We start from the raw sequence: 13,559 nt of genomic DNA, 5'->3' as shown, positions 1-13,559 counted from the left end.
CCTCAGCTGCCACATCCCCTCCCACCACAGAAGAAGGACTAGCCTGGATTGGTGGAGGCACAACTTGCTGGAGCTGGGAGGGGCTCAGGAGAGGTGGTCTCCCTAGGACAGGGGTCTGCAAACTACGGCTCCCGAGCTGCATGAGGCTCTTTGGCCCGTTGAGTGCGGCTCTCCGAACTTGGTTCAGAGCCCCTGCTCTCGCGCCCGCTCTCGCTAGCAGCCGGGCTGCAGAGCTGGCGCGCCTGAGAGAGCAAGGGAGCGAGCGTGAGAGAGCGGGCGCACTGTCTCTCCCCCCCCCCCCCCGCAGTGGAGAATGGCCAGGTCCCCCTTTCCCTTGCTAAAGGTCCAGGTCCCCCTTTCCCTTGCTAAAGCCTCCCCTCCCCTCTAGCCGCGCGATTGCTGGGCGGGCGGCTCGGCGGTTCCTGCCCCCCCACCCGCCTGTCAGCTGTTGGGCAGGGCGGGCTTCCTTTGGTAGACCTGGCCTCCAGCTGAGTCCCATTGGGAGGCCATGTCTACCCACTGGCTCTATTGGTGGTAGACCTGGGCTCCGAGGAGGGGAAAAAGTCCCTCTTCAGAGGCCAGGTCTACCAATTGGCTTCTATGGGCCTCCGGAGGCCAGGTCTACTGCCAAGAAAGCTTTTATGGCGGTAGACCAGGCCTCCAGACGAGGACTCCAGACGGGGAGGGGGAAATGGCAGGGACTTACAATTTAATTTTTATCAATAAATAAGATCACTATTAAGTATGATATGATATCAAGTTTTATTCAGTGTACCTATAGTTTAATTAAGACTTAAAACTTTAATTAAAGTTTATTAAGTTAATAAACAGTGTACCTATCTATATAGTTTTAAGTTTAAGAAATTTGGCTTTCAAAAGAAATCTCAATCGTTGTACTGTTGATATTTGGCTCTTTTGACTAATGAGTTTGCCGACCCCTGCCCTAGGACACCAGCCTGGCAGGACTTTTCCTGTTGGCAATAACGGCCAATCCACCCCACACTACTACAGTAGCATCAATGAGCTAAAACTGGGGGAGTTGTTTTTAATTCTACGAACTGCAGTGTATGCAGCATGTATCTTCAAAGGTAAATGAACTGCGATTCTACCTAGTCCTGCAAACAGGTAAAACAGGCAACTGCTCATTGCCAGGCATTCTCTGTGGTGGCTCCCATATCAAGGAATGGTCTGCCTGAGGGCATAAGGAAGGCCTGCATGCTTCTATCATTTCATAAAATGTGCAAAATGGCATTTTTAGAAGGGCCTTCATGGAGAAGGAGCAGCTCAGGAGGCAACTCATTAGGGATTGTATTGTTGGCTTTGTATGTTCTTCCTTTTTATATGCCAATAAGGGCTTGTGCTGTGTTGTGTGTATTGTTGGCTTAAACGGATATGTTGGCATGTGGCGTTCTTGCTCTACAATCCCAGCCCAACTGCACTATTTTGTCTTAGTAGGAAGCTTTGTTGTTAGTTTCTAATGTTATCAAATATTGAAATCCACTTATTGATTGTCTAAATGTTATTATACTTCGTAATCTGCTTACGGATTGACTGAAAGTTTTCAAATCGCAGTTATAATATGCCTTGAGTCCCAGTGAGAAAGGTGGATTGTAACTGAAAATAATCATAATACTAAAGTTTATTAAGCTGGCATTTATGTATTGCAATGCTATAAACAACGGTAACTTATCAGGACACCAAATCACAACACCTTTTTCTGAAGTCTATTAATTATGGAAGAGACAGCATCTGAACCAACTTTCAAAATCTCTGTCTCCTACTATTGATTAGTGATATTCGGCTCCTGAGATGGGATATTCATACATACCTGAATAAATTTTTTTCGGAATGAGCCAAGACCTGGAGTTTCTAAATTTCCCAAGTTCTGGTACATGCCATCATACAATTTCTGAATGTTATTTTTATTTCTCTTAACTTTCCCTAGCTCATTTCTGATATCATCCATCCAGTTCTGTGAATAGAGAATTTAATTAAAAATGCTTTTCTCTTCTTGCATTCAGAAAACAAAGGCTTAAATAAATTAGCTACTAGTGGAAGGCTGAAAACAGCTTTAGGTGTTACTAACATGTATGAAAGGTGCCCTGAACATGTAAATTAAATAAATAAAAGGTGTAGTCCATTTCACTCTTCCTCCAAGGAGCTTGTGATCCCTCTGCTAATTTTACCCTCACAACAGCTCAGTAGGGTAGGTTAGAGAAGAGTTGGTTTTTATACCCCGCTTTTCTCTACCTTTGAGGAGTCTTAAAGCAGCTTACAATTGCCTTCCCTTCCCCACAACAGACACCTTGTGAGGTAGGTGGGGCTGAGAGAGTTCTGAGAGAACAGAGACTGGCCCAAGGTCACCCAGCAGGCTTCATGTGGAGGAGTGGGGAATCAAACCCTGTTCTCCAGAGTACACAGCTCTTAACCACTACACCATGATGGCTCTCTGTATGTGCATCTGGCCCAAGGTTATCCACAGCTGCTGGCGAAACGTCAGGAAAGAAAATTCCAAGACCACGGTTACACAGCCCGGATAACCTACAAGAACCAATGAACTCTGACCGTGAAAGCCCGTGAAAGACCGTGAAATTCGACAATATTTTATCCAAGGAGCTTCACGGCATAGCAGGGATTTGAACCCAGCCTCCTCTGCTGTAGTTAAGACACCAACAACTACATCACACTGCCTCTCATATATAAATGCTAAATATCAGCTTCTAGAGAATCCCATAGTATGCAGAATTTGACACCGTACCTTGAACAGCATTACAGGATTGGAAAGCTGCTCTAAAGCCTGGACAAACTCTTGCACCACTCCACCTCTATCCAATTTGCTTTTCACCCTGTTCAATAACAGATAATACAGTAGTCACCACTGGGAAGGGAAAAGAAGAAGAAGAGGAGTTGGTTTTTGTATGCCAACTTTCTCTACCACTGAAGGAAGAATCACACCGGCTTACAATCACCTTCCCTTCCCCTCCCCCACAACAGACACCCTGTGAGATAGGTGGGGCTGAGAGAGCTCTAAGAGAGCTGTGACTAGCCCAAGGTCACTCAGCTGGCTTCAAGTGGAGAATGGGGAATTGAACCCGGTTCACCAGATTAGTGTCCACCACTCTCATGTGGAGAAGTGTGGAATCAAACCCGGTTCTCCAGATCAGAGTCCACTGCTTCAAACCACCGCTCTTAACCACTACACCACGCTGGTTCTAAAGCATTTTTTTACTTGCTTCATAAAAAGTTACTAAAGCTCATTATCTTCATTAGTCACCGGAAAGGCTTTTTTAAAAAACAAAATCACAGCAAGACCAAAAATCAGGCACATTAAGGCAGCCTCCATTACGGCTCCAGCACAGACACTACTTGAAAGCAATTGCTCGAAGGTTATTTTGCATTATGGGCTGTTCATATTCAGTGGCTTGCTATTTGGATTGAAGGGTTTCCACAAATCCACTGCAAGCCCTCATTCTCAGCAACAGGGACACATTTGGTGTAAATTGGCAGCAGCTGAACATGAGCAGCTCAACCCAGACCAGTCTTGCTTTTGAACTAGCTAACAGTAGGTTGCACATTTTTTTTATAAAACAATGGATAATAGGTTCGTAGTCGGCTGAAGTGTATCCTTTATTTTATTTAGTTAAAACAGTTCTCTGCTGCTTTCCCACCCAATCAGGGTCCACAAGGCAGACCATTACACTGTTCCAAATACCTTCTGAAATTACTGTTTTTGAAACTCAAAAGGAGATAGATATTTTAAATTAATATACAATTTTATAAACTTCTCCGAGGGCCTTTTTAGACCATCATGAGCGCTGGTATCACAACTTTTCCTGGAGGACACAGCCACAGCAAGTTCTCCTGGTATCCACGCATTCCTGTTTTCCCGCAATCGGACCATCTCCTGAAATTGTTGAGAGACTCTAAGCACAACTATCCCCCGTGGTTTCCTGATTGGGAATGTGCCTGTGCCACAGGTACATATTGGATGGATCTTACTGAATCTCTGTTGAACATGTCGCGTACCTCTTTCTTTTCCACCTGTGCCTTTTAAAACTGTCTGAAGTTGTCACCCTCCCACAGGCACAAACTCCAGAGCTCACATAAAAGGGAGGATCTGGTGCACTGCACTCCCTTCCAAATGGAATCTCCTGCACTGTATCCACACTGTTGGCCCACATGGCAGTTTTTCATAAGGGGCAGAAGACTGCAGAAAAGGGGAAGGTGTTAGAGATCCTTCCCAAGAGTGGGGCAGAGCTTGCAGTAAACACAATTGGAGAAGCCCACACCTTTGGAGAAGACCAAGCCTATGCACGTTAACCTGGGAGTAAGTCCACTGTTTGCCATGAGATTTATGCCTCTGTGTAGGATGGGACCGCATAGAAGTATTAAAGAAGAACAACACTGAAGTTTTTTAACATACATATAAATGCCTAGCTTTAGAAACTCCAGTCAATTTTTGTTAATTATTTGAGATATAATTATTTTAAAAGGAAGGATTTTTAAACTAACAATGAGAATGTTTGCTCCCAACAATTTTTTGTCCCTTAAATATTACCTTGCTACAAACTCCTTATTCTTATGGCCAATTATAGTGTCTTGGAAAGAAAAGCTTTCACTGCTGATCATGAAGGGATAGACTATCGCTTGTGGATAACTGTTGGCAATTTCTTCCACAGTATACTGCACAGCTAGTGCTTCATCCTTATCAAGCATGGCCATCAGCTGGCTGATCCATCCAATGAACTGCCAACAGGGAATTGAGGAGATCTGTAAGACAGACAACAATATCTGTCAATACGAGCAAAAACAAACATGCAGATACCATTCCAGCTTCTGAACTAAACATAAAATAAAAGACACTGTTCTTCAGTGTTACTCCTCTGAAGATGCCTGCCACAGCTGCTGGCGAAACGTCAGGAAAGAAAATACCAAGACCGCGGTTACACAGCCTGGATAACCCACAAGAACCAATGAACTCTGACCGTGAAAGCCTTCGACAATATTATAAAAGCTTCCAATTGTAATTTTTTCATCTAAAATTATATCTGGGTATCAAATGTTGACTCGGCCAACGGTGCAATGTTGCATCTTTCTAAGATCCATTGAAATGAAGGTGAATAAGACTCCACTATGCATATGCCGGGCACTGGATGCTTCTTCGTCTGTGGAACAGCACTCCCAACAGAAACTGAAGCAAGAGGGTTTAACTCTTCAGTTTGTTAAAGATGCTGTGTTGAAAAGAAAGCGTAAATGCTGCGCCCTTCTGATGGCCACTGTATCATTCACTGCTTAGAACAAAAATTACCCAAGTCAACCCAGGGAAAATAAGAGCAGTCACCAAAAAAAAACACCACCCTTCCAAATAAATGTTATCATTCCACTAGCATTCATCCCGTCATCTGTGACGACCCCACCCTTTGACCGGTTGTCTGTCCAAGAGGATGGAAAGCCTTACCTCCTGTGCCATGAGGCCCAATGTCTCTGTTGGATATTTCTCTACAATTTGCAGCAGCCTGGGAAATGTCAGCCTGGCTTCTCTGGAATCCAGTTTTAAAGCTTTGATTACTTTTTCCACTACAATGGCAGGGAACATCTGCAAATCCACAGCATTTATATCTGACAAGAAACAAAAAGCCGGTATAACACCCTCGTTTGTAATGTTAGCAAATGCTGTCTTTATGCATCGCACAGAAGTGCCTTGTGGAAGCATATACAAGTGCTTTCTGACTGTGACCATGGGGGTTGCAGGGGACTTCACTGAGGGGTCCACGGCCTGAGCATTTTGCTCACATGAGTATCATCACTCTTTTCCCCCGAGAGAGAATAACTCATGGATGGCCAGCACGAAGCCTAAAAAGCCTAATGCTGGTGACAACAAGCAAATCCAATTCCTGTTGTTTGGGGCATCCAGAATGTATGAACAGAAGCATATTATATACAAAGGCATTACCAATTTCTTTAGCTGTAGTTACAGCTGCAGTAGGATGTCACTTTAAAGCCAACCATGTGTACAATCCCAGCTTGCCTTGAGCCGGCTACCTGAAACCAACCTCTATCGGGATCGAATTCAGGTCGTGAGCACAGCTTGGCCCGCAGTACTGCAGTTTACCACTCTGCGCCACGGAGCTCTTAAACCTGGATTAAAGCCTGGTTAATAATCCTGATTTTTGAGGAAGAAACTATTTTCATTCCACTAGTATTTTATTTCATGCTCATGCTATTCTTTACTACAGATAACCGGAGTTAGTTTCTAACCAGATTTTCCAAGTGAAAGCAAAGGAGGGAGGAGCAAGGTCCTCATGAAGCAAACACACTGCATGGAACACTGCAGTTTACCACTCTGCGCCACGGGGCTCTTAAACCTGGATTATACCCTGGTTAATAATCCTGATTTTTGAGGAAGAAACTACCTTCATTCCACTAGTATTTTATTTCATGCTCATGCTATTCTTTACTACAGATAACCGGAGTTAGTTTCTAACCAGATTTTCCAAGTGAAAGCAAAGGAGGGAGGAGCAAGGTCCTCATGCAAGCAAACACAGAGACCGCTTCCTGCAAATGCTGGCTGAAAGGGACCCATCTGAATGCTTCCCTACAGCTTTTGGCAGGTGCTTTCAAATTAAATATCATGTTAATTTTCAATGAGGTGAAAGCTTCATGAGTTGATTGTACTGTGTCCATTTTGCATGGGGTATTTTACTTGCGCCATGAACATAGTAAGAACTTGTACTGACCATGCCAGCGCAATAGTGAAAGCCAAAATTCAACGAGGCATTGACTACACCAGCTCTCATCACGTGCTACCATTTTCACTACATAAAACTGACATGGGGGGGGTGACTTAAGCCATTTATTTATGGTCAATTTTGATGCTCACTCAAAGCACTTTTTAAAAATGTGACTTTAAAAATGCCTATTCACAGTCCCGATGCAAAAGGAGAAATTCCACCCCCACCACTCGCCTGCTCCTTTGTTCCTGATTGAAGAGTCATTAGCATGAGTATAGCTAACACGCTGCTGTTGTTTTGCATGGTTCTTTGAGGAGGATTCTTCAAGGCAAACGACAAAGATCGTGTTAAGTGAGCTCTTTAGTAATGCAACGGGTTCAGCATGTAAAATTCAAAAAAATATGCGGGGCAATTCAGCCTGGAACACGCTGCTAATTACCATGAATAAATGGCCTATATATGCCAAAATAAATATTAGTGAATGAATCTGGCTTTAAATAGACATGTTTCCCCATCTATCTTCTGCACAGTTAACAACTGGAATGAATAGCTCATTTTTTGACTCACCTGCTGAGCCTTCTTCTTTCTTACGGAGATGAGTGTCACAGAAATTTGCCAATGTCATATAAGCATCAATGATGCTGCCTGTGTCTACATGATCGACAGACAGGGACTGTACTTCTTCTTCAGCCTTCTTCACTGCATTGCTGAAACACTGGAATGCCCTTGTGTTCAAACCTGCTATAACCTGCAGTGTGAGACAAAATATACGAGGAAAACGTATGAGTGTTAATGTTACAAAGGATGCTTTACTCTTGATGCAGCCACCGAGACAAAAAAGTTAGGAAGAGTTAATGACGGAAAGTGTCCAGAGAAGTAGAAAATGGCTGCAATAAGAGTGAGAAGAAACGGGGGCAGACGTTCACTGCCCACTGGAAAAGGGTACCCTCACTCCTGTTTCTACCAGTTTCTGTTATTCATGATTGTGAAAAAACTACTCATAACATGGAGAATAGATCGTAAATGGGTATTAGCTGAAACTGTATTTTTAGCTATCTCCAGAATCAGAATATTTCCAACACAAATGCTTGACATCAACAAAAAGAGGATGGGGATTTTATCATGTTTTGGAGCTGCTAAACTGGTCACCGCTTGGAAACCAGTGTCAGAATGGAATTCACATCTGATCAAATGTAAGGAGAAAATGGAACACTTTTTCTCTGGTATTGGAATTAATATCATAAAGATGTAATATTTGTTATAAATTTGTTTTGGTAATCTGTATTGGGTCTTTTTTTGTTCTGCCTAGTCAGATACCAAATTTAGTGGTAAGGAGAATGCCACCCAGAAGCCATGAGGAACATGGAAAACACTTTACACGGGGCTGCCTTTGAAAACTGGCTGGAAACTTCCAACTGCTCCAAAATGTGGCATCCAGGCTTCTTCAGGGGCTAGAAAAAGGGACCACATCACCCCTGTGCAGAAAGACCTGCCTGGCTACCCATCTGTTTGTGGACACCAGTCAAAGTGGTGGTTCTTCCCTTTAAGGCTGTAAATGATTTGGGGGCCAAGGACCCACTGCCTGGATACAGCCTGTCAGTTAAAATAATCTTCTGTGTCCCGCGTTCAGAGGTGAGGTGGGTGGCAACCAGAAATAGGGCTTTTGTTATGATGGTGCCTTGCCTCTGGAATGCCCTTCCCCTTGGGGATGCCTGGCGCCTTGCTCTTTTAGGTACCAGGTCGAAACATTTCTTTTTACTCAGGCTTTCAACTAAGGAGTTCCATCTTTTTTAGCAGTTTCTATGGCCTGCTTTGAGCCTGAGGGTTGTTTTATTAATTTCCCCCCCAACTGTGGTTTTCTATTTTATGCCTTGGCTTGCTTTTATGGCTTTTTATCATCTTTATGTTGTTTTTATGGTTTCATCGTACTGCTTTACTTTGTCAGCCATCTCTAGCAGGTATCTGGAGAAGCAGCATATACATTTCCAAAGAAATACATAACTTCACAACAGGAATTAGCAAAGAAGTCCTGTTTCTCTGCTAATTCCTAGAGGGTATTCTAGAATTATTTGAATGATTATAGAAGAACAACTTTTCCAAGGTGGATTTTGCCAATTGGCCTGACAGTCTCTTGGTATCAATACTTTCTGAAGAACACCTTGCAATCTTGGCCTTGCCTGACAAAGTTCTGAGAAGCTTCTCAATCCATTGAGGAAGTGTTTTGTTACGATCATCTTGTTTTTCCCATCTAGCCTTTACTCCCTTGACTTTTAGCTTAGAGTGCACCAAAAAGATTGTTCCCCATAGCCTTAATGTGAAATACATTCACCCACTTCCCAATATGAAAACAATGCAGCAAAAGCAGGATAGTGTGTGTGTGTGTGTGTGTGTGTGTGTGTAAAGTGCCATCAAGTCGCAGCCAACTTATGGCGACCCCTTTTGGGGTTTTCAAGGCAAGAGACTAACAGAGGTGGTTTGCCACTGCCTTCCTCTGCACAGCAACCCTGGTATTCCTTGGTGGTCTCCCATCCAAATACTAACCAGGGCTGACCCTGCTTAGCTTCTGAGATCTGACGAGATCAGGCTAGCCTGGGCCATCCAGGTCAGGGCAAGCAGGATAGTACATACAATAAACGGATCATACCATGAACTGCGGTGCAGACACAAAAGCACCTTCCTGACACATTCTGTTACACTATAGCTCTCTTTAATTTACAAAAATGCCCCCTTAACAATTGTTTTACACACTTTGCAGAGTGAGGGGGCCTTCCTGCGTAGCAACTTCTCACCTTTTCAATATCATCAGGCTCTTCTCCTGAAAGCACTAAGACTTTTCTTGCTTTTTCTTCCTCGATCCGCTCAAGACATCTTGGATCCTTGGAAAGGGCATTGGCCATAATGTGGAAAGTGGTGCCCAGGAGAAGATTTTGGTTCCGGAAGGTTAGCAAGTCCTTGCTCAGGGTTCCAGATTTGGATTCATCTGCTAGACCAAATATCATAAAATTGGCATTCTGACACAAAAATTGTACAGGCCAAAAAGGAAGTTAAAAATCCTTTTGAAGACAGGACGATTACACTACACATTGGAGAAAACCAACAAAAAACACATTACCTAGCAGTGATATTGTTTTAAGTACTGTCAGTATTTGTTCGGGACTACTCTGGCTCCGACTGCGACTGTGGCTGAAGCGGCAATAGCTGTGGTTCCACCTCACCAGCCAGTCCTCTCTGGTCTTAGAATCTTTGTGAAGGTCCTTAAGAAGTTTAATGGCTACTGAGAAACTGTTCTGCATTAAATAAGATAAAAGTGAAGAAGTTCAATAACAACCCTAACAAAAGAAAAGGGGGGGGGGCATGGGGACAAAATGTAGCCCCATTAGAGAAGAATAAAAAGTAATAGGATTCCTGTAATTTGTACTGCGTAAACAAAGGTTGCAAAGAAGCAAAGGGCTGGATCCAGCCAACTTTCCCAACCAGAATCACACAATTCCACTCCTTACTACAGCCTCCACCCCACATGGCTTTTGCATACATTGGTCCCGTGATCCCCAGCGTAGCCTTTTTGGGCGGTCAAAGTCGACCCCTTCCTTTCTTGTCTCCAGCAGAAAAGTTGGTTGGATCTAATCCAAAGAAAGAAATTTCAAAAAACAAAGTTCAAAGAATAAGCTGCTTGCTGGCAAGTCATAATCGCTTTTATTCTCCTAGCAGGAAGACAATGATTTTCGAGGTTATTTTACCCTATGCTTCTTTGTAATTTTTCATTTAATCAAACATTCAGAAATAATGTTGCTTTGGTCCATATAAGAAATGAAAATGCCATGTACAGAAGACAGGCATTATTATTTGTTTAGTTTATTTACTTCATTTATTTCCTGCCTTTCTCCCCAATGAGAACACAAAGCAATGTGTACCTTTCTCCTCTCCTCCAATTTAGCCTCGCAATGAACTTGTGAGGTAGGTTAGGCTGAGAGCGTGTGACTGCCCTAAGGTCACACAGTGAGCTTCAGCGGCCAAGACCGGGGTATTGAACCTGGTCCAGCACTCTAACCACTGCACTGTGCAGGCTGTTAAATTGCTTGAACTGCTACCTGAAGCTGAGAATGTGCATTAAGTTCAAATCTGCTCCTCAAACATCTTAAGCACATGCTAAGTGCTACTGAAGCCTACAAGACATTCATGTGCTTAAGTAATTTACTTTGTCACCACTGAAAGAATGGAAGGAGTAAACAAAATTCACAGAGCCATAGAGCCAGACCAGATTTGAATGTCATTTAAATCTTCGACCTTCATCATGAAGCCTACCGCAGGTGCCTGGTCTACGAAAAGCCCATTTATCATCCACTAGAGCAAGGGCGTTCTCGGTGGCTGCCCCTGCCCTCTGGAACCAGCTTCCTGAGGAGGTTCATGCCCTGGGGGGGATCTATTAGGATTCCATAGGGCTTGCAAGGCTGCCTTGTTGTGTGCAGCATTTATTTAACCAACAGAATGGGTGATCTGGCTGGCTGTCGTTTTATTCCTGAGCGATGACCAGTTGAATTTTAATTAGAATTTGTTTCATTGTATTTATAGGTTTTATTATCTATTCAAGTTTTAATGCTATGTTTGTATATGCTGTGAAAAGCCTTGAGTCCTCTGTTGAGGAGAGGGTGTGGGTTATAAGTCAAACAAATAAATAGATAAACAGATAGACAGATCTCAACCTCCCAACCTATAGCAGGAAGGAAGCTCCAGCCGTTACATCATCCCCCATCCCATACCACATATGATTCTGATTCATAGCATACCTAAGAAGGAGCAAGCACAATGTGCATTGGAAAAGGCACCTCAAGCAGCAGCTAAAAAAATCCACATTGAAATTCTTATTTGCATTTTCTTACACAAAGATCACCAGGCGCTGAAGTATAAATGAATGTATTAAAACTTTCTCTATTCTTTAAAAATGCTTATCTAGTGTTCTAAATTTGAAGGCAATTGGGATGACTGGATGTCTCAAAGCACTTAAAATATACTATGAGGAAATTATTAGTTATCTAGTATTCTGACCAGTCTTATTCAAATCTACTTTCTATGATTTTTTTTGTGACAGATCACCTGTTTTCTGGCACTCTCTATCATCTTCATTTTCATGGTAAATTTGCAGTTTCTAATCATGGAATTTGTGTCTTCCTTCTCATGTTCCACTTCTATATTGTAATTAGCATCTCCCCCTCCATCTACTTCCATACTGTCTTCCAAGGGGTTATTAGGAAGCCGCTCCTGAATTTTGTTAAGAAAGAAACATCTACACAAAAATAAGAACACAAACACAATGTGTACAGAAATATAACTGTGGCTACAGAGGTAATTTCCTTCTTTACCACCCTTTTCTAGAGGGAAAGCTGGTGGGGAATATTATAGTAACAATGAACCATGTTACTCTTCATGTATTGCTTCCATCTTGCCATGTTACCACAGTACCTAGCAGTCTTCCTTGTGTGTAACAGAATTTAGTAATCTAGTCCAACAGTCACACTCTTTTCCAACAGCCCTTACTCTAACTTCAGTGTGACAAACAGTTGGCATCTGAAGTAAGTACAAGCAATTAAAAGCCTTACTAATTGTTCTGGTAGCCATGTGTATTTACTAAAGGTAAGCTCCAGTTCTGCAGTCAAAAGCTCTGCTGCTCACGACCTGAGTTCGATCCCAACGAAAATTGGTTTCGGGTAGCCGGCTCAAGGTTGACTCAGCCTCCCATCCTTCCGAGGTTGGTGAAATGAGTACCCAGCTTGCTGGGGGTAAAGGGAAGATGACTGGGGAAGGCACTGGCAAATCCCGTAAGTAAAGTCTGCCTAGTAAACGTCGGGATGTGACGTCACCCCATGGGTCAGGAATGATCCGGTGCTTGCACAGGGGACCTTTACCTTAATACCAATATTAAACACCTTGTTGCCACCCCATAAACAGCTTTTGCTCCTTGTATTTATAGTAGAACCATTTATTTCTTCAGGAACATGCAAACATGCAAACTCTTAGCTCAATAAGGGTTACAGTTAACTCAGCATGCACTTACCTGCTTGTAATGATATCATCCCAAATATTCATAGGATCCATTTTGGAATCTGGATATCTGCTCATCCAAATACTGATAAGTCTCTTCAGAGAAGCCTGAGAAGCTAGGTTACCTTTGTTTTTTTAAAAAAATTAAAAATCAGGTCCACAGCCAGACAACGCAGCGTAAGAAGTTTAAATCCTGAGGAACTAGTACAGATGGAACTAGTACCAGATTTTACTTCTATATTTGGTATACAATGGTTCTGACCAATGAGAAGACAAAATTGATTTTTTAAATCTGTTGTACTCACTAGAACCTGTTTCTGTCAGTTTCCTGCCTGACAAAAAACATACTTTTGATGCAGTGTAGGGGAGCTGCTGCTTTAAATAAATGTCTCAAAGCATTCTAGTCTCCTTGTACCATCTATCTATCTGGATCAGAAGCAATTAATCAAAAAAGTTGATGGCAGGAACAGCAACCATCAAGAAAAGATGGCACCCAGACCATTTTAGCTCAGACACTATTCCCCTTTGGGAAACATTACTGGATTACATCAGACCTGGACTTACATTTGTTTTAAGTTTACAAGTCAACTTGTAATTATCTACTAAATACACGGGAGGGCATCTCGTCATGAAAGAAAGATGAACTTACTTGATCTGCTTATAAAGTTGACAAAATCTTGTATTTCAATTAAACTCTGAATTGACTGCAGCTTGGTAAGTCGACTCTGGTGTAACAGTGCATCAATACTGGAATAGTTCTGTGTGAAAACATAATTTGTTTTGAATTACTAT

At 42.6% G+C, this 13,559-nt stretch overlaps 1 protein-coding gene across 1 annotated transcript in view; it reads right to left on the bottom strand.

Annotated features, from left to right (window-relative positions):
• Nucleotides 1–13,559, bottom strand: part of PRKDC (protein kinase, DNA-activated, catalytic subunit) — a 100,494-nt gene that overhangs the window by 14,445 nt on the left and 72,490 nt on the right. The window contains exons 67-76 of the mRNA XM_056854053.1: nucleotides 13,417–13,525; nucleotides 12,781–12,892; nucleotides 11,823–12,012; nucleotides 9,844–10,018; nucleotides 9,521–9,711; nucleotides 7,299–7,479; nucleotides 5,459–5,619; nucleotides 4,559–4,770; nucleotides 2,759–2,846; nucleotides 1,829–1,972 (exon numbers count right to left, since the gene is read on the bottom strand). Of these exons, the coding sequence (XP_056710031.1) occupies nucleotides 1,829–1,972; nucleotides 2,759–2,846; nucleotides 4,559–4,770; nucleotides 5,459–5,619; nucleotides 7,299–7,479; nucleotides 9,521–9,711; nucleotides 9,844–10,018; nucleotides 11,823–12,012; nucleotides 12,781–12,892; nucleotides 13,417–13,525 (1,563 nt within the window). The remainder of the gene's footprint in view (nucleotides 1–1,828; nucleotides 1,973–2,758; nucleotides 2,847–4,558; nucleotides 4,771–5,458; nucleotides 5,620–7,298; nucleotides 7,480–9,520; nucleotides 9,712–9,843; nucleotides 10,019–11,822; nucleotides 12,013–12,780; nucleotides 12,893–13,416; nucleotides 13,526–13,559) is intronic.

The sequence above is a fragment of the Euleptes europaea genome, chromosome 8 (genome assembly GCF_029931775.1).
Source record: "Euleptes europaea isolate rEulEur1 chromosome 8, rEulEur1.hap1, whole genome shotgun sequence".
Taxonomy (NCBI): Eukaryota; Metazoa; Chordata; class Lepidosauria; order Squamata; family Sphaerodactylidae; genus Euleptes; species Euleptes europaea.
Note: the sequence above shows the minus strand (reverse complement) of the source record. Positions and strands in the feature narration are given on the sequence as shown.